We start from the raw sequence: 21,154 nt of genomic DNA on the forward strand, positions 1-21,154 counted from the left end.
ACCAGAAATAAAAGTATGTAAACCATAAACAAGATTTTTATTTTCGAAGTGGCAACATTGAAATGTCAATGTCACTCTTGACAAGTGTGACGATAAATTTATTTGACAGCTGTAGGAGCACAAAATAATTTTATTTCGAATTTCGCAAGACCGGCAAATAAGGCACAAATAACTTTTCGAATACTTTTTATGAAACTTCATTACATACAGTTCGTTCGTAATTGCCTGACTGAGTTTCAAGTCATGAAGTTATTGTAATCCGAGTGAATGTTGCAACATAGATTTTGGTTATTTCGTTGGCCCTGTCGCGAGAGTTCGCCCGAAAATGCCGCCGTCGCATCGCTCAGAGGAAGAGGACAAGCCCTGCAGAGCGTGTTCAGACTTTAAATCGTGGGCCAAGATGCAGAGCAAGAGTAGCTTGTCTGCGTCAACCAAACCGGTGAGGTTATGTTGTTTGTTATCAGCTCAAGGTTCTAGTAATAGTTACATCATTATTACTTTATCTTGTAATATGTATGTGCTCAATACCATCCAGAAGTCTATTTCTTAGCTTTCCTTCTTCCTACCAGCTCAAATTTTTGAATGTGACATTTACACATTATTTTGTGAGCCTTTCACATTCATTGCACAATACATGTCCTATGTTTCACTTGCAGAGTACTTCAAAACCAACGGACTGTCCATTAGACAAAGATGAGCTGGGTAGATCCACATGGGGGTTTCTTCACTCTATGGCTTCATACTTCCCAGAGAAACCTACAAGAAAGCAATCGGATGACATGGCAAAATTTTTCAACATTTTTGCACAGTTCTACCCTTGTGAACCTTGTGCAATAGACTTCCAGGAAGAGTGAGTATTTTATGCATCTACATTTTCACATAAATTGAGTTCATGCTGCTAACTTAGTATCTCAACTCAATATTCTATTACCAAAAATTACACTTTTACTCATAAGTTTTCTAACAGTTATAAGTAGTTTCTTGGCATACAAAGACCTTTTATGAAGTACTATCTACCTTGTGAAAACCGTGGTGGTCTAGTTTTTTTAAATTGAATTTTTTTTTCCACAGCATTCGAAAGCACCCACCACAGACAGAGTCAAGAGACCACCTGGCCCGATGGCTCTGTGACCGACACAACACCGTCAACATCAAGCTTGACAAACCAATATTTGACTGCAGTAAAGTGCATGAACGGTGGCGAGACGGTTGGTTGGACGGCTCCTGTGATTAACGAAGGTACCTTCACAGTATAAATGCTGTTCAGTTGTCATAGAATTATGTATTGCAATTCTGCATTTCTATTGTGTTATTAATTACTTTTATACAAGCTAAATACAAAATTTTTCACAAATATGATGGTTCCTGATAACTAGTGATAATGCTGATAAGCATTTATGACTGTGAGAGTATTTTTAGTGTATTTTATTTAGTTTTGTGCCTGTTTAGTTCAAGTTAAGTAATGTTATGTTCGAGTAGTGTGTACAACATACTGTGAAGGGCCAATTGTTATGACAGCAGCAGTGTTTGAAAAGTAGTTGCCATGTCAATGTTTTTAATGTATTTTGTATATGCTGTGTATAAGATGTATTATCAAAGTGTACATTTGAATTTGTGAAAGTTTTAATAAATGTTATTTCTCTATTGAGTTACTTGTTGTTTTTTTAACTTATCTTTATGAATACCTAATGAATACAATAATTGTGATGTAAATGATGGCCATACAGATCACATTTGTTTCAACATTTTTGTTAAGGTTGTTTGTATTATTTTTGAAGTTGATCAAACAAAAAGGGTTGATTCTAGTACTTAAATACAACTACCACAGAACCAATATCGGTCTTAAAAAAATGTTCCCAATCCCATGCCCATACTAATTAAATGACTGTTTGCTGATGACAATTTGTATGGAAAGGATTTTTTTAAATATTTACAACTTCGCTCCTTGGGGAAAGTTGTTGCATTTCAGCAGTACAATCAATCCTTTTTCTTTATTCAATTATAAAAATAACAACCTGTATAAACTTAGTAAAATGAAATTATTGTGTATAGCCAAAATTTTAATTGTATAAATTGTTAAAAAAACACTGATACAGTTTTGATTACATTTCAAATTACATTACTTAATAGGCATTAAAAGTATATTACCCTAAGGATAACTTCCTTCTGCTCTATGCAGTAAATGCAGTTCAGCATTGGATTGACAACATTTCATATTTTTGAATAATAAAATATGCATGAGAATTAAAAAAAAAAAACAATTAGCACGTTTTTTGCAAGAGGAATATTTTTGTAGTACTTATTATAAATGTACTACAAAAATATTGTCAATTTCACCAAAACAAAATTATCTCGTGCAGATTTTTTGATTTTGTTTTTTAATAAATCAAATCATCCATAATCATCATCCATATTTTAAATGTATATTGTATTGAGCTGGGATTTACCTTCTAACTTATTGCTTTACAATACAAATCAGACTTTCTTACATTATACAGCCTTGAATAGCACAGGCACAAACAATTAATGTTCTTATTACAATCAACATAAACATTATATGATAACATTTAACATTATATTCGAGGCATACACGTTCTTATGTTTAACATAACTAGCAATAGCTTTAGAAGTCTTAACAGTGTCTGAAGTTAGACTTGGGCAGTCCAATTAGTACCACATGTACGGCGGCAGTGGCGTGCGAATCGGCACCGATCACTGCTTGGGTTGCTCTCATAAGAATTCCATTTCGCGCTCTATACCCACGAACTTCAGTTGCTCGGTTGGCCCATATCTGTAAGAAATTTTCAAGAATAAAGATAATAGAATAACGTTTTGACAATTTGATAAAAAAACGTTAAAGTCGGAAAGCTTTTTAGGGGTGAGGCGTGTTGCACGTCACTTACTATGCAACGACCCTTGCTGGAGCGCCGCCATGCACAATAATAATAATGGACTACTTTGACGAGTCAACGGTGTCAAGTGCGACCCAGCATTTAAAACAAATCTCTCAGATCGGTTCCGCACTATTTTATTTATTTATTTTATTTGGTGCACAAAACAGGGATACAACCATAATAGTAGGGAATTTAGTGCAATGATTTGTATGGAGACCCCTCCACTTTGGTATAGAAGGCTCATTTTTGCAACAGTGGTTCTTTGGGTGCTCCTGAGTGGATTTCCGTCGGTAGACATCGGGAGCCCCCCCTGTGATAGCAGGGGGAGGGGGGGCAAGTTTCCTTCCGCCGCGCTTCACTTTAAGGCCCATATCTTCAAAACTATGGGTATTAGGGCAAGTGTGGTATCATTTTCGGATAATTAAAGGATGGCGAATTCATTTCTAGAACAAACTTTTTGCCTTTTCATACAAAAAATTAGAAATATTGAGTAAAATTCACAAAAACCAAAAAGTATTTTTTTAAATAAACGTCGTTTACTTTTAAACCACTGGAGATAATCTAATAAAAAAAATATGACCTGAAAGCTACATTTATCAGGATTATAAAAATATAACATTGTATGGTACTTTTTTCGCAAAAAGTAGGTGAAAAAAATGTTTTCTTCAGGACACAGCGGGCGAATTTTATTGCGCATCGGAAAAAAATATTTATTTTATCCATGAATTCATACTATTTGGTTCATAAGCAAGCAAGGATTATTATTTTAGAATTTATTTAGAGTTGCTGGCACATCAATCTACCATAATTTGTATTTTTTCGTCAATTGATTTTGAACTCTATGTGTGAGACATAAGGTTGAAAATAGCTTAAATACATTTTAATATTGAAAATATCATAAGAAGAAAGCACTAAATAAAGAACTTTAATTTGTCTAAACGTTTTATTGATTATTATTATTTTAATTAACACCTTTATTTCTACATACTATTGTACCAGTGATTTAACGGAAAGGTAAGTGTGAGGAAAATGAGGTTTCACAATCATAGTACGGGAGATATTTTTAGCACAAAGGTTACGGCTGTGACCTTTTAAGTGGTTTTTTTCAGACAGCACCAGCTTCTGCACTACTTCTTGCACTTACATCTCACCATTTCCAGACAAGCCTCGGCAGCTACGGGCAAACCGGTCCATGTAGGCTCCATCTTGCTATCGACTCTGGTCCACCCCCAACCAGTCGGGTAAAGGAAAGACTCGAGTCGGTTGCTTGCACCTGATCCTATACGCGAATCCCTAGATATACTGCCAGTAGCCAAGGCTGATACAAAGCTGCTGCTGCTGTCTGGGTTATCTTATGTAGGGCCTAAGTTCAGCTAAGCTAGGTCTAAGCGTAGTCCACAGCGACCCATTAGGATCTTTATGCTCCATTTTTTTATTCCCTATCATCCAAAAAAATCCTATTCTTTAGGTGAATTAAGCGTCTGAGTGAAAGCCTTCTAAGTCTTCTGATGCCGGATATGCTGACTCAAGTAGACCCATCCTTACAGTATTGATTCATGGACCCCACATGTATTCCACATGCTCAAGAGCTGTCTTCTGTTGTCAGGCCCATTTTGTGGGACATGTGGTTCTTTCCATAATGCCCAGTTTGCGTACCAGTAATTGTTTGGGCTTAGGTACCTTTTATTTCCGCTTAATGAGTTTTCTCCATGACCCTGTGTTTCCCTTTAGGAATGATTTGGAGATGCTTATCTTATATCGTTGGAGCTTTCCCATTCAGCACTGTGCTTCTTGGATATGGCCATAGGTATGCCGTTAGATAAAGGTAAGTATCAGTTCTGACCCAATAGGTATCGCCTCTGACCCTAGTTTCGCTAGACTGACGGCTCTCCCATTGCATTTGATCCGTGTATGTCCAGGTATCCCACATCAGGGACACTTTCATGCCTTCCGAGTTTGTTCATCTTTACGATTGCATCTAGAATAATTCTAGACTCAACCTTCACTGAGGCGGTGGCTTTTTGTTTGAGTGCTGCCTGGCTGTGGATCAGGATGTAAATATTGCGTTTTTTACACCCCTGTTCTTTAGTGCACACATATTATAGCGTAGAATTCAGCTTGAAACACGTAGCAAACCTCCTTAAGCGTTTACTATGTTCGAAGTGTTTACAGTAGACTCCCGTTCCCGTTCCCAATGCCATCTTTGCAGTGGCGGCGTAAGTCCTACGGCACCCCCTGGTAACCCCCACGATTTTGGGGTTACCTACCGATTCCAAGATTGAAAGACAATGACATAGACCGCAGACTTGCTATGCAGATGCGCCAGTGAGTGCTAATCTGTGCGACATGTGTCACCCTCTGATGCTTGGCACCCGGGGCGGCATCTTACTGCATCTTTGAGCTGTCAGTAAACCAGATTAGGCTGTTCTGTTGGGATTTTGGTCCTCTTTTCTAGTCGTCCCTTGTTCAAGATCTATCCACTTACTTATTAGATCAATCCAAGGGGTTCGCGTATAGGATTAGTTGCAAGCAACCGACTCAGTCTTCCCTTTACCCGACTGGTTGGAGGTGGACCAGAGCCGATAGCAAGATGGAGCCTACATGGACCGGTTTGCCCGTAGCAAGCAGTAAGAAGTAGTGCAGAAGCTGGTGCTGTTTGAAAAAAAAACAACTAAAAAGGTCACAGCCGTAACCTTTGTGCTAAAAATATCTCCCGTACTATGATTGTGAAACCTCATTTTCCTCACACTTACCTTTCCGTTAAATCACTGGTACAATAGTATGTAGAAATAAAAGTGTTAATTAAAATAATAATAATCAATAAAACGTTTAGACAAATTAAAGTTCTTTATTTAGTGCTTTCTTCTTATGATATTTTCAATATTAAAATGTATTTAAGCTATTTTCAACCTTATGTCTCACACATAGAGTTCAAAATCAATTGACGAAAAAATACAAATTATGGTAGATTGATGTGCCAGCAACTCTAAATAAATTCTAAAATAATAATCCTTGCTTGCTTATGAACCAAATAGTATGAATTCATGGATAAAATAAATATTTTTTTCCGATGCGCAATAAAATTCGCCCGCTGTGTCCTGAAGAAAACATTTTTTTCACCTACTTTTTGCGAAAAAAGTACCATACAATGTTATATTTTTATAATCCTGATAAATGTAGCTTTCAGGTCATATTTTTTTTATTAGATTATCTCCAGTGGTTTAAAAGTAAACGACGTTTATTTAAAAAAATACTTTTTGGTTTTTGTGAATTTTACTCAATATTTCTAATTTTTTGTATGAAAAGGCAAAAAGTTTGTCCTAGAAATGAATTCGCCATCCTTTAATTATCCGAAAATGATACCACACTTGCCCTAATACCCATAGTTTTGAAGATATGGGCCTTAAAGTGAAGCGCGGCGGAAGGAAACTTGCCCCCCCTCCCCCTGCTATCACAGGGGGGGCTCCCGATGTCTACCGACGGAAATCCACTCAGGAGCACCCAAAGAACCACTGTTGCAAAAATGAGCCTTCTATACCAAAGTGGAGGGGTTCTTGCACTAAATTCCCTACTATAACATACAAAGTGTTTAAAGCAGGTTATACAGTATAACTTGTTGCAGCTCCAAAACAAGTGCACACAACATACAAATCGAGTTAACAATATACATAATACATAAATTATAAATAGAGAAATAATTATTTAATGTTATTTAATAATGAAAATAAGTTAATAATAAATATAACGAAATTTAAATTAATAATTCTCTAAGAAATCAAGATGAGAGAGGAATTATTTGAGTAACAATTCATAGTGGCACTTCGAATGTTCGGGGGACTCTGAGGGACCAGAATCCGTGAAAATACCGTGCAAAGTAGTCATTGAATTATTTGTATGGTAGTTTACGAATTAGATCCGATTTTAGTCATCCCATTTCTCCGATTTTAGATCCATATTTTGACAGACTCGGATCGGATGTAGTGCGAAACTGCTTTAAATGTGAGATACACCCGCCATAAACGGACATCTTGAAACAGCTAGTATCGAGAGCTTCAAGCTGCATAGACTGGCCTGTTCACAAGTGTCGAGCCTGTAGTTTGCTATGCAGTCTCAGCTTGAAGCTGTCGTTACTAATTACTTCAAGCTCTCCGTATACGGCTAGCCTGAGCTCGAGAACATCTACAAACTACACTCGCGAGCAAAAATATGGAATGACCCCATTCGTTTCGAGTGATCTTTGGAACTAAATGACTATGAATATTAAATAAAAAATGGTACCAGTTTAAAGGTTACATTATAAACTTTAACTTGATACCATACATACATAGATAATCATCGAGTTCTTCAGATCGCTGGGAACAAAACACAAGAGGGTGATTCCATACTTTTGCTCGTAAGTACGAGTATAGTACCATACCTGTAATCGAAGAACAGCTCCTCGCCGGGCTGTATGGCGCGCTTGGCGAAGATGCCGATGCGGTGGTCGCCGTTGACCATCATGACCTTGGCGTAGCAGTTCGGGTTGATGGAGTGGTTCGCGAACCGGATCTTGTTGCCTTTGCGCGTCGCGTCAACCACGAAGTCTGGAAATAAGAAAATTATTTATCGAGGATTTTTTTAGTTTGTTCTTCTTCTTCTTTTCGTGTCGACAACAAACCTACACAGTGTTTGTTTGTTGTTTAGTTTGTTGGGGACTTGCAACACAGGTCACAGATGATGACGACCAAAACTCACTAAAGCCTGGCGGTTCTTTTCCAAAGTCTTTGGGACGGAACTGCGAGTTTTTGTCCGACCTAAACGGTCTAAATATTCTTTCGCGGTTTCACCCCAGACTATGGCTCGCTCCGTCCGAGCAAGCGACTGAGAATCGAGCTCAGGGGGATGAGTAGTATCTCTCCTGTTCTTCTCTATAGATGCGTGTGAACACAAGCGCGTGAGCCACTATAGGTGACTAACATAAAGCAACTGACAGTCAGTTTTAGTACTTCTAAGTTATCTAAATTAACTTTAAGTTAATTATAACTAAAGGCTTCCACAGACCAAACACGGGGCAGTAGCAGCGCAGTTTGAATGCGGGCCCGCGCAAGTTGTAATACAAGAAACTCTTCGAAGTGTGTCACACCAAATTTGAACGCGGGCCCGCGCTCCAACCGCGCCGCACTGCAACTGCCCAACGACAAACGACGCGGCACGGGTGCGGGACAGAAGCGGCGCGAACGCGGGCCCGCGCTGTTGTATTACTATGGCGGCCATATTAGCATGACACACCGGACGCAGGGCGGTATAGTTCCAAAATACTGAACTGTCCTTCCTATCCATGACATTGACAGCGGGGCGCCACCGTCAATACCGGATCGCTGGTTCCGATTTTTGTCATGTTGGAAACCATAAAGTTGAACGATGGTAGCGCCCCCCTGTCATTGAGTTTGGTGGGACAGTTCAGCGTGGGTCATCTATAGCAGCGCGTTTAAAGCGGTTTTCGAATATTTAAATTTTAGACAACCGCCCGCGTTGCAACTGCTTTGAAACTGCGCTGCTTTCAGTGTGCCTCAGCCGCGCTGGAACTGACCCGCACTGCTTCTGGCCCGCGTTTGGTCTGTGGAAGCCTTAAGAAGCCTTATTCAATAAGCACGTACCGTTGTTGAGGTTGAACAGGAACGAGCACATGTACTTGTCGTAGACCTTCCCGCGGCGGTCGGCCTCGTCCTGCGAGATGATCTCGCCGCAGTACTCAGAGATGAACTCGTTCTTGTGCGCCGCTTCCTTCAGGAAGATGCCCCAACCGGCCACGTCGCTTGGTGCTAGAAGCAAGTGCTTGTGGAGACCCCTGTAAAGGAATACGGACTTTGTTACAAGTAAATAACGATTATTTTTATAAAGAAAGGAAATTGCCGAGTAGTCACGGGACTATTCCCACCTCTCGTTCCCACCACTGCAACTCCTGTGTAGCCAGGATCTACAGCTTGACCGCCATAAAAACCCAACCAATGAAGGTCAAGTTTGTCCCGGGGGAAAGTTAAACTGTCATTGGACCCGCAAACGAAATTAATCAGAAGAACATAGGAGGAGTTTGAAATTAAGGTTCGACTTCCCTCCATTGCAAAGCGGATGACAGGTGACAAAAAAAAAGGTTTAAAACCTTTAAGAAAAGATGCACCACGGACAATAAATAAAAATTAAGGGGGCCTATCTTATGAGCAATTAGCAACTACCTGCCAATAGTACCGAGTAGTTGCCGAGTAGTTAGTGACAACTACAATTTAACCGCCACCGGTGACGTCCACTTTGCACTGGAGGGAGTCAACCTGAACTTCGAACTCCTCCTCCTCATGTCCTTCTGATTAATTTCGTTGCGGGTCCAATGACAGTTTAAAGGACAGTGCCAATCCATGTATGGAAGTTGGACCAAGTGCTGCCCAGAATGAAACTATAGTGCATTTTGTTCCTCAGGCCAATACCAATTTGTAAACCGGAGCGCACTGAAATCTATCCCTGGAGTTAAGAAAAAAAAAGAGTTTAGTTTTGAATTATTTACATACAAAATATCATCGATGTATACCTACTACGCATAAGATTTCGCGATTTTGGCATTAAATAACACTCGCTATGTTGAACTTAACCATACTGCATCCGCACACCTTACTTTAGTACGACTTCGACATTATTTATAAGCGATCAAGCGCTGTTTCAGTAGTTTAGTTAGTTGACCGAAATTAATTATTTCGAAAATGGAGCAAGAAGTTTTAGCTTACAATAACTTAAATAATCGATTGTAATTCACCAATAAATAGATTTTTCGCAAGGACAGAGAACTAAAACATCTTGCTTCATTTTGGAAATAATGATTTCTGTCAACTAACCAAACTATTGCAACAGCGTTAGATCGCTTATAAAGAATGTCTAAGTCGCACTAAAGTAAGGTATACGGATGCAGTATGGTTAAGTTCAGAATAGCGAGTGTTATTTAATGCCAAAATCATGAAATCTTATGCGTAGTACGTATATATCGATGATATTTTGTATGTAAATAATTCAAAACAAATCTCTTTTTTTCTCTTAACTCCAGGGATAGATTTCAGTGCGCTTCGGTTTACACATTATAATCATAATCATAATTTTATTGTCAAAACTGTGTACAAAAGGTGGTAACAATAATTTAGTGGCTTCAACAGTTATCCATTTCGGATGTACAATATGTTAGTATTGGCCTGAGGAACAAAATGCACTATGGGTTGATTCTGGGCAGCACTTGGTCCAGACCCTGGCACTATCCTTTCCCCGGGGACAAACTTGACATTCACTGGTTGTGTTATTATTGGTGCAGAGCGGGTTGTGAAAGCTGGATGGTGTGTGCTACTCTATGAAACTGTTACACTTAGGGCCTTGCCACACTGGCGGATTGCAAGCGTTTTCTGGGCGGAGCGGGGTCGCACTGCGCTCGCACACAGTGCACGCACACGAGCCCGGCGAGCGCACAGTGCCCATACTGACCGCTGCACAGACACGTTGCGGCAGTAGACGGGCGCGTGCGCGGGCGCGTCGGCGCCGCAGGCCGAGCACAGGTCGGGGTCGCACTGCGCTCGCACACAGTGCACGCACACGAGCCCGGCGAGCGCACAGTGCCCATACTGACCGCTGCACAGACACGTTGCGGCAGTAGACGGGCGCGTGCGCGGGCGCGTCGGCGCCGCAGGCCGAGCACAGGTCGGGGTCGCACTGCGCTCGCACACAGTGCACGCACACGAGCCCGGCGAGCGCACAGTGCCCATACTGACCGCTGCACAGACACGTTGCGGCAGTAGACGGGCGCGTGCGCGGGCGCGTCGGCGCCGCAGGCCGAGCACAGGTCGGGGTCGCACTGCGCTCGCACACAGTGCACGCACACGAGCCCGGCGAGCGCACAGTGCCCATACTGACCGCTGCACAGACACGTTGCGGCAGTAGACGGGCGCGTGCGCGGGCGCGTCGGCGCCGCAGGCCGAGCACAGGTCGGGGTCGCACTCGCGCACGCCGAGGTAGCACGGGCACTGCTTCGTGTTGCACTGCGCCTTGCAGCGGCAGCCGGGGAAGCGGTTCTGGCCTGAAAAATACCCAAACAAAAATATCTTAGCCATCATTTACATTACGGCATGAAAGTTACCCATTGCGCGTAGTACCAGGCCTGTTCATCTCCGCGAGTTTACATCGAAAACAAAACACGCACGATGGCCCACCTACAGGATACTATTCGACAAGGCCTCACATACAAGCGAACATTGACTCACGCACGCGTATTCTTGTGTATGATGGAAGAAGTATTTAACTGCCTAAATAATAATAAAAACACACAATGTACTTTTTTAAGTTGCCTCAAGATACTGAGAGGTAAATAAGTAGTTAATATTATTCATGATAATTCATGCTAAATCATGTTGTATTTCCTCCGCCATTTTCCGCAGTTTGGCACCTCACGTCACATCATTTTACCGAAGTCAGCCCTATAGCTTCGGCGCAGTGCCGATCACTGACGTTTGTCAACCAAATGGTGCTTGACTCTTGAGACAGGCTAAATTACACCATATTGTTAATGACATTGAGCATACATTTTTTTAAATACCTTAGCGAAGTAAAACTTCTGTACGTAGTACTTATTATTATTCTGTGGTAGTACTTGGTGTCAGTAGAGTGCTTAGGACCTTGCCACACCGGCGGATTGCAAGCGTTTTCTGGGCGGAGCAGCGGCGCGGTACGCCGCGGCATTTTGCAAGCATTTTGGCAACCGCGTCGCCGCTCCGCTTGCAATCCGCCAGTGTGGCAAGGCCCTTAGTGTGTCAAAATTGTAACTCACACTCGCAATTACACAGAGTGACGCTGATATATGATAGCGCGAATGCGAAATTATACACAAATAAAGAAATATAATAAGTAGTTATTTGTTATAATAATAATTAATTTATAATATTTTCTATTATTACATTAAATTCATTTACTGTAATTAATTATTCACAGTATTGTTGATTTGTGAGTCTTAAAACACTACGTAATATTGTAAAGAGAAACAAGACGAGCGGCTTGCTGCAAAACAACACCTGCACTAAAACAAGTTTACGTTGCACGTGCAAGCCCCACCTTGCGGGGAGACTCGTTATAAAAGCGGCAAGCCGGCCGAATTGATTCATTCTTATTACGGACACCGAACTGTGAACATCTAATAAAAGTATCAAAATGAGTCATCGTTTTACTGGCGCCCTACGTCGTTCACGATCTCAGTCACCTTCAGATGGACTTCCATGTACAACCCTCACCAGCTCCTTCTGGTTGGGCGGATACCCGTCCAGCTCTAACATCAGAAGAGAGGAGTGAAGAACCTACTACCCGCCCATATGCTGAAGTAGGAAACCCTGACCGACGCACACCTGTTCTGATGAAAAATCCAAGTTCCAAGAACTGTAATCAAGTGTCACTTCTCCGGACACAAGTGGAATTGCCAGACTGCCGACATACGCAAGATTTTCAAGAGCTCTTCAGAGCGGTCTTCAGCAGCAATATTTCCTCGGGAACCTGACAGGTCTCATCCCTGGTGAAGAATTCACGCATCACAGCTACTCAAGTTCAAGAAAAGAAGCTTTTTACCGATCGACCAGCAAGTTGGACTTTGGACCCGTCGATTGTTCAAGGCGAGGAAACGAACTTGGATCGGAAACCGGTTTGAGTATTTTGTGAGTTCGTTCCAATTTATTTCCTTTTCTTTTCGCTACAGAATTGCTAATATTAGTGCATAATTTTCATTTCCTTGCAATTTAATTCTTTTATTTTTTATTTTATCATTACATAAAAAGCTTATGAACGTCAAAGTGCATCTTCTGAATAAAATACTAAATGTGGCCCAATCAAAGGAACACTAACGATTACCCAAAAAACGTAGCTGTTTAAAATCTAAATTAACCATTTTCAATAACTTTATTACACTTCTTAAGATTTGGACTAAACTTAGTCAGGAACAATACCTGGAAGGGCGTTTAAACAAATTTGATGCCATATACCCTATTTTTGACGATTTACAGATTGACATCGAGATGCTTACGGACGATTCCGACGCTGAGATGAAGGAACGCGAGCTGTTTGAAGACCAGTAGCACTACAAGCTGACTGCGGCCGCGCGGGGCTTGCTCAGCGCGCCTCGCTGCCAGCAGCGGGATAACGGTTCCGTTTCGAGCAACAATAATGTTCAGCCACCACCAATTAATTTTAAAACTGTCAAAGCGAGACTCTTCCATAGATTTTGTATGGCAATATTAGACTGTAACGTCACTATTTTGTCCACTCAATCAAACTTGTTTTTCAATTGCAATTCAACCCAAAATCTTATTTAATCTTATAATGCAACCTAAAACTTACAAGATAATTTAAGATTAGTTAAGTTTTTAAGACCAGAATTAAGTTTACCTACTTATTTTTTGAAAATGTTGAACTTTAGAATTGTTGGTAAATGGTGTCAAATACCCAATTAGCAATTGACAATATTCATACAAAATGTCATTATCAGAATGACCGAACAGTCTTCTGAAGCATAAAAAACGTTTCGGTTCCTTTGCTAAAGTTAAATTATTTTACACAGTGGTCTGGTAATAATTTGAGTCCTAAATACTTAGAGCCGTATCAATCAAATCTTAAAAATTATTGACAATGAAAATGATCGATATTTAAATAAATAAATAAATCATTTATTTCCTCAGAAACATGGTAACAAAATGGTCGATAGAAAATGTCAAATCCAACATGTTTTGTCCGGGATAGGCATGCAACTTTTACAAAATTAGAATCTATTAATATTGCATAAATTTAGTCTTGGATACATTAATAAAGAGGTTATTACAACTCAGCCATTTTGCAACTTTATCTACCGTATTATTAATGTCAAATTCATAATTAGTAATGTCATTACAAGTGATAATAATCGAAATATCATCAGCAAATAATATTGTTTGAAAATCATTTTGATTATCTTTTATAACGTGGTGCTTTTGCAAAAAGTCTCTTTAAACTGTTATATCTCATGAGCATGTTAGGATAGTACCGAATCCGAATCTTGAATGAGCCGTGATAGCAAAATAATAAAATGACCATCACAATAATTACTTGTTAAAACAAGCCACAGAATAGCCTCTGAGTTCAGCAGACATTCCTGGAGCGGGAATTTGTCAATCCAAGCCAAGGGCCTCTGAGTTTGACAAAAGTTCCGTATTCCTTAGTGCAGTTGAAACAAGCGATGTGTTTGGCCGCTGAGTTTGACAAACCTTTAGGATAGCAAATTACCTGTCAAAACAAGTCACGGAATAGCCTCTGAGTTCAACAGACATTCCAGGAACGGAAATTTGCCAATCCAAGCCAAGGGCCTCTGAGTTTGACAAAAGTTCCGTATTCCTTAGTGCAGTTGAAACAAGCGATGTGTTTGACCGCTGAGTTTGACAAACCTTTAGAATAGCCTCTGAGTTCAACAGACATTCCTGGAACGGGAATTTGCCAATCCAAGCCAAAGAGCCTCTGAGTTTGACAAAAGTTCCGTTTTCCTTAATGCAGTTGAAACAAGCTATAGCAAATTACCTGTCAAAACAAGTCACGGAATAGCCTCTGAGTTCAAAAGACATTCCTGGAACGGGAATTTGCCAATCCAAGCCAAGAGCCTCTGAGTTTGACAAAAGTTCCGTTTTCCTTAGTGCAGTTGAAACAAGCTATGTCTTTGACCGCTGAGTTTGACAAACCTTTAGTCAGAAAAAGCTTATGTTAAAACCTCTGAGTCTGGATAAAAATAAATAAAAAATGTTGTCCTTTTAGATTAACGAGACCGCTAGCTCGAGCACGAGCTGCTTGTCAGCATGGCCGTGATAGCGCGAATGCGAAATTATACACAAATAAAGAAATATAATAAGTAGTTATTTGTTATAATAATAATTAATTTATAATATTTTCTATTATTACATTAAATTCATTTACTGTAATTAATTATTCACAGTATTGTTGATTTGTGAGTCTTAAAACACTACGTAATATTGTAAAGAGAAACAAGACGAGCGGCTTGCTGCAAAACAACACCTGCACTAAAACAAGTTTACGTTGCACGTGCAAGCCCCACCTTGCGGGGAGACTCGTTATAAAAGCGGCAAGCCGGCCGAATTGATTCATTCTTATTACGGACACCGAACTGTGAACATCTAATAAAAGTATCAAAATGAGTCATCGTTTTACTGGCGCCCTACGTCGTTCACGATCTCAGTCACCTTCAGATGGACTTCCATGTACAACCCTCACCAGCTCCTTCTGGTTGGGCGGATACCCGTCCAGCTCTAACATATATGAGATCACTTTCGAATGAGAATCGATTGTCACCAACGCCCAAGTAAAGTAAAAAACTCACACACACGATTTTTAGTTCTCGTGTATATGAAACCAGATAACGTTTCAGCGCCATACAAATATGAGTAAACGCTAACGCGATGGTGAAGTTAGAAAAACTCACACTAAGCTAAGCGCACTGAACTAGACTATCGACTTGATATATTTTTAATTAGCAAAGTTATTGATACGAGCACAACACAACACAAGCTGTTCTGAACTAAATGCCATATTAAACATTTTTTAGTTTGCAGTTTCTAATACTAGCGCAAATTTGTTTTTATGCATGTGTAGTGTACTGAGGAGTCTTTTTTTTTAATATAAGCTTTATGTACATGTAATAGAACTGTTGATATACTCACAGTCGCTGCTGCACTGGCAGAACTTCTCGCAGAAGTTCTGCGACTGGAGGCACGGGCACATGCTGTCGCACGGCTGGTTGGGGTGGTCGCACGGCGTGTAGTTGTACCTGAACAAAACAACATGTTTAAAAAGCCGCCAAAGATTACGTAACAAAAATCGGCGAGGTTTACGAATACGATTAACAAACGTTTTTTTTAGCTTTGTCTATAACGATGGTATAAGGGCGATGTCACAAGATCGTGTTTGCGCTCGACAGACATCATTGACGGTAAGGTCGTCTCACAGGAGCGATACTATAGGAGTTCTTAGCGCTGCGCTACTGGTGAGTAAGTAAGATCCAGTCACTGAACAGACACATAAAATTCAATATTATTAACAAGTATCAATTTAACCTAATCCTACGAGGATAGCATGAACGTGACTAAGTATTTCGTAAGTGCTATTTTAAATAAAGATGAAGTCTAATTTATTCTTCCGGCAGAAGTTGACTGAATTTGAAAGTTATAAATAACTTGAAAAAACCGAACTGCCTCAAGACAGTTACATATTTGCAACAATATTTCTGTCAGATGTTATTTATGTAGCTCAGTTGAAGAGCAGTCGCCCGGTAAGCGAAAGGCCGTGGGTTCAATTCCCGCCTTAGGCAGTTCGATTTTTCAAGTTATCTATAATTTTAAAATTATTTAATTTAAAAATTAAAAGACTAAGTTGACGGAAGTTGGTTAAAGAAGGCATCTTTTGTCTTTGACTATGAAAAATAGCATAACAAGCCGTGTGGTGACGGCAGAGTAGAATACATTTGTCACCAACCCCTACTCTTCCCACGGGGGGCATAAGAGGCGACTTAGGGACTACATATCAAACATAGAACAGGCAGCAGCGCTCTCTGCAAAACATCAATCTTTTAAACTGCCATCTCCAACCCGCCTGTCAAGCGTGGGGATTATGGCAAAACCCGCCACTATAGTGGAGGAGGCTCATAGTCCAGCAGTGGACTGTAAAGGGCTGTTGATGATGAAAAATAACACGTGACTCACACGTGGTGCGAGGCGGAGTCCTTCTTGAGCTGTATCTTGCGGCAGTGCACGGACCACAGGCGATGTTTCTTCTTCTTCTTGCGGGGCGGAGTCAGTTCTGCTTCCACGCGGCACTCCTCTTGGCCCGTGTTGATCCAGTACGTGTACACCTGGGAAAAAAACGTCAAATAAATCAAAATTATCTTTATTTGTATAAAGCCTGGTCCGTGAGCACGTAGAATCCCGTCCAATGACCCCAAGCTGCCCATCCTTGTCGCTCGCACGTAATTATGTTGCTGTCGCGCTCGCACACTCACTGCGGGCGCCCGTCGCACAGTCGCGACAGCAATATAATTACGCGCGAGCGATAAGGATGGGTAGCTTGGGGTCATTGGACGGGATTCTACGTGCTCACGGACCAGGCTTTAGACTAATTAAATTAGTACTTACAAATCGTCAAATGCTCTTAAGGAGTCTATACATGTCTCATAATTTTTTTGCCCTACCAGCGCTTCGAGACAAACATTTGGCAAGTGCTGAGAAGAAATGAAATAAAAAAAAATAAAAAATAAATAAAAAGAAGCGCCGCAATAAACTCGGTCGCCAAATCTTAGGCCTAGTTTAAACACGGCGATAATTCTCAAACATTTGCATCAAAGCCTAACTGCACGGTTACCACTTCAGTGTCTCGCCAATAAGAACCAGCAACCGCGCGGCTATCTCGCGTGTCTGAACCAGGCTTTAAGGTTGTTGGAAACATTTTGAATGCAAAAATGATTCGTCGTTATAGACAAAAAGACGTCCACTGCCGAACAAAGACCTCCTTCAAGGAATGCCCGCATCCAGGCGTTTCCGCAACCTTTATCTAGCTAGATCATCGGGCGTTAGCCGTCATGTCACTTGAAAACATTTCTGCCCCAACCTATAAGGCTCGCCGTTGTTACGTTTAGTTTCGGAATACACGATGTAAATACGTCAGCAGTCAGCTGGGCTGCCCGATTATAGATCGTTCCATCCACGAAGACGCACCCCACCATTCTTCCGCTAATGTTTGAGTGTTATCGGTAGGTACACGCTATAAAGATAAAGATACATTTATTTGTTCAAACATGTGTACATAAGGTGTTAAGTCAGCATTTAAAATGGTATCAACATGTCGTACCTTTGCGGTGTACAAATTAAATTAAAAATAAAATATCAATTACAATAATACTGCATAATCAAATCAAATTAAAGTTAAAGTCAATGTTGCATAATCAGATTAAATTATTATAAAAATATAATAATTTAAATTACAACTGTCTACAGCATTTTTGCGCACGGGTTATGCATAGCTTATTTTTATTGCTTTAATACCTAGAAATAAGAATGACAACAAAAAATTGTTCTGAATTTGCTTTTATGTGTAAAAAATAGAAAAATTCATATAAATGAATGTATGAAACATGAACATAGAGATGATTTAATTTGTTGCCAAATATATTTTTTTCTTTCTTTCTTCCATTCTTTCTAATTATTAAAACATACCAAACATCCATTTAAGATTCATTCTCACAAGAGAAAATTTAAAATAGAGTCCAAATATTTATTAAAAATGTAAAGTTCTAATCTCCTCTCATGTTCCATAGAAGATTTTTCTCATAAAAATCTAACCCTATGACGCTTTCAGTATACTGGCCTTGGTAACGTCGTCTTTCAAATCCCACTATATTTTGATGAAAGCGTGCCCCTTGTTCTTGCGAATAAGCCCCCATAATTATCTTTAAATATATCCCAATGAGAATGTGACGTACATCTTTAGAGACATTTTACTATGAAGATGGAACATTCAAATCGCTATAACTTCTTAAAAAGCAAATATTTTCGATTTGTAATCGCACTTTTTTATATAAATTTGCTTATATAATCAGAATATAATAAGTAAAATCCATGCGCAAAAAAAAATTTTTTTTTTTTGACCGGTGTTATCCAAGAGTGTATAATGACGCGCGGATCAAACTCCCCACACCCCGCGCTTCCCTCGACCAAAAATTGGTGGGGCGCGTCTTCGTGGATGAAACGATCTATAAATGTGTTAACCGTCTTCCGTTCCACGATTACCCACTTATATAATTATTAGGTATTTTATTTAATATGAATCGTACCTGCTGACAAGTCTTGGAGAGCATGACCTGCGCGATGGCGCAGTAGTTGGAGGGGAACACCTTGTGCAGAGCCCTAAACAGCGACTGGTCCGAGCCCGTCCACTCTGACTCGATGTCGCCTACCGTCAGCCCTGGAAATTAACAACATAGCCATATATTATATTGGACTTTTAAGACTTAGGCCGTGTTAAACGTGACTATAAGGCCCAGAACAGACGGTGAAACGCAACTGCAACTGCTAGGTACTTTTGAGTTGCATCTAAGTTTCTGCCATAGCGTCCGTTGAGACACCACACATGACGCGACCAGTTTGAAACTTTCAGTTTCAGTTTCATTCATCAGAATCATCAGAAAGTTGCAGTTTCGTTGCAGTTGCGTTTCACCGTCTGTTCTGGGCCTAACGAAGGCCGGTGTTTTTTGTATGGAGTTTGACAGACTTTTGACGTTTCTCAAAGTTAAAGTAAGATGGTGAAAACCAGCCTAAATCTTCCACATAATTATTAATATTAAAAAAAAAAAGAGAAATACACTTTTAGTATAATAATATAGATTTACAAATTATTTGCAAGAAATTGAAAAAGGTCTCCGTCCGCACTTATGGATGTATGTATTTCTTTGTGGGATAAAAAAATACCTCATTTACGTACTGCCAAATACCGTGATGTGACTAACGTTAAAGCGCTTTTTAAAAGCCTACTTGCAAAAATAAATGATTTTTTATGAGTTACCCCACTGGGCCAAAAGTTGGGTGCGCCACCATTAAATACATACATTTATTGACTGTTTGGTCAAACAAAACTAAAACGACATGATAACAATAATAATATGCAATACACACCTAAAGCGTTGTAAGCCGGCTCCTGCAGCGCGTCTGGCGGCTGTTTGTTGAGGCCGTTGGAGCTCCAGTTGCTGTTACTTGAATTGCTGTTGCTGCCTGCAACACCACGCGTCACTATTACAACATTTGGAAAAGTTTTATTATTTTTAGTTTTCGTGGATAGAAGAATGGCTAGGATTTTTGAACAGAGTACAAAATTTTCACCACAATAAATGTCACTTTTATTTCAGTTCAAAATCAAAAATCAAAATCAAAATTTTCTTTATTTGTTTAGACTAATTAAATTAGTACTTGCAAATCGTCAAATGCTCTTAAGGAGCCTATACATGTCTCATTCTTTTTTTGCCCTACCAGCGCTTCGAGACAAACATTTGGCAAGTGCTGAGAAGAAGCGCCGCAACAAACTCAGTCACCACTGTCTGCCGGTTTAAAAATATCTGATCTCTGATCCGAGAAAAACATTTTCACCACAATAAATGTTACTTTTATTTCAGTTCTACATAACTTATATGGGGTAGGGTAGCCGAGGCTAAGACGTTCGTAGAATAGACTAGCAGATCTACTCCGAAACGCTGTTTAGTTTAGGCTCTATCTGTCACAGTCGCTCATGTTGCCATCTCGCTTTGAGTGAGAGGGATGGTAACATTCGAAACTTCGGATAACGTTTTTCGGAGTAACCCCGTTGTATTGACCAGTCATTGCCAAATTGCCACTGTAGAGCAAGGTCATATCGCATGCTAATGGCTAAGCAAGTGGCGACAGCTGGTGAGCGCATTTGCACTTACCAGTTAAGGTACTGTAAGGCCCAGAATAAGGCCCAGAACAGACGGTGAAACACAACTGCAACGAAACTGCAACTTTCTGATGATTCTGATGAATGAAACTGAAACTGAAAGTTTCAAACTGGTCGCGTCATGTGTGGTCTCTCAACGGACGCTATGGTAGGAACTTAGATGCAACTCAAAAGTAACTAGCAGTTGCAGTTTCGTTGCATTTGCGTTTCACCGTCTGTTCTGGGCCTAACTCGTCCAATTTTGAGCGCAAATACAGTATGTACGAGACTGAGTAAGATGCCTATTTAATTTACTAGGGGAAGATTTGGTCCACACTGCAAGAGCATGACCCTCTCTCTCTACGCCTTTGGTAGGCAAATGAAGGATTTGAGCTAAGCTGGCGGAGCAAAAGCTCCTTAGATATAGTCTGGTCCGTGAGCACGTAGAATGAGGATCAGTACTGTTGTAGAAAATTCAATAGAACTAGTATCTACGTTAATCTTTAAGACATAAGAAAGATATATCTTTTTGAATTATCCAAATCGGACCATTACTTACCAAGATATTAAGTAATAAACATAGGCCGTTTTTGCCGCTAAAAGTCAACGTACGCAGGGCCGCGTGACGTCACTATATCCGAATCGAGCGCAGCCGGCGTACTATTGGGATGGAAAATATTTTTTTCCAGCTAAACTATCAGTTTTAGAAAAAAACTTTTAATAACATTTATTCATCAAAATAAAGGAACCTATCG

General features: G+C 40.2%; 2 protein-coding genes across 5 annotated transcripts in view; one reads left to right on the forward strand and one right to left on the reverse strand.

Moving 5' to 3' along the window:
* The first annotated feature begins 80 nt into the window (after nucleotides 1-80).
* LOC135077099 (FAD-linked sulfhydryl oxidase ALR) lies at nucleotides 81-1,652 on the forward strand. Its single transcript, XM_063971673.1, has 3 exons — nucleotides 81-439; nucleotides 657-850; nucleotides 1,072-1,652. Exons 1-3 carry the CDS (start codon nucleotides 326-328, stop codon nucleotides 1,232-1,234), a joined length of 471 nt encoding a protein of 156 aa, XP_063827743.1. The 5' UTR covers nucleotides 81-325; the 3' UTR covers nucleotides 1,235-1,652.
* A 1,007-nt stretch (nucleotides 1,653-2,659) lies between these two features.
* Nucleotides 2,660-21,154, reverse strand: part of LOC135077373 (histone-lysine N-methyltransferase E(z)) — a 31,430-nt gene continuing 12,935 nt past the window's right edge. For 2 of the 4 annotated variants that reach the window (XM_063971902.1, XM_063971901.1), the window contains exons 9-16: nucleotides 19,628-19,723; nucleotides 18,790-18,920; nucleotides 16,667-16,815; nucleotides 15,629-15,735; nucleotides 10,386-10,974; nucleotides 8,531-8,721; nucleotides 7,312-7,477; nucleotides 2,660-2,791 (exon numbers count right to left, since the gene is read on the reverse strand). In XM_063971902.1, the coding sequence (XP_063827972.1) occupies nucleotides 2,731-2,791; nucleotides 7,312-7,477; nucleotides 8,531-8,721; nucleotides 10,386-10,974; nucleotides 15,629-15,735; nucleotides 16,667-16,815; nucleotides 18,790-18,920; nucleotides 19,628-19,723 (1,490 nt within the window). In that variant the 3' untranslated portion in view covers nucleotides 2,660-2,730. Of the gene's footprint in view, nucleotides 2,792-7,311; nucleotides 7,478-8,530; nucleotides 8,722-10,385; nucleotides 10,975-15,628; nucleotides 15,736-16,666; nucleotides 16,816-18,789; nucleotides 18,921-19,627; nucleotides 19,742-21,154 lie in introns of all 4 variants that reach the window. The other 2 variants (XM_063971900.1, XM_063971899.1) reach the window with 1 other exon arrangement.

This window comes from Ostrinia nubilalis, chromosome 13 (assembly GCF_963855985.1).
Source record: "Ostrinia nubilalis chromosome 13, ilOstNubi1.1, whole genome shotgun sequence".
NCBI lineage: Eukaryota > Metazoa > Arthropoda > Insecta > Lepidoptera > Crambidae > Ostrinia > Ostrinia nubilalis.

Excerpts from the sequence above, each read along its gene's own strand:
- LOC135077099 (XM_063971673.1), top strand. The coding sequence starts at position 326 with ATGCCGCCGTCGCATCGCTCAGAGGAAGAGGACAAGCCCTGCAGAGCG. Across the intron at positions 440-656 it reads TGTCTGCGTCAACCAAACCG|AGTACTTCAAAACCAACGGA; the intron begins GTGAGGTTATGT and ends TTTCACTTGCAG. Across the intron at positions 851-1,071 it reads GCAATAGACTTCCAGGAAGA|CATTCGAAAGCACCCACCAC; the intron begins GTGAGTATTTTA and ends TTTTTTCCACAG.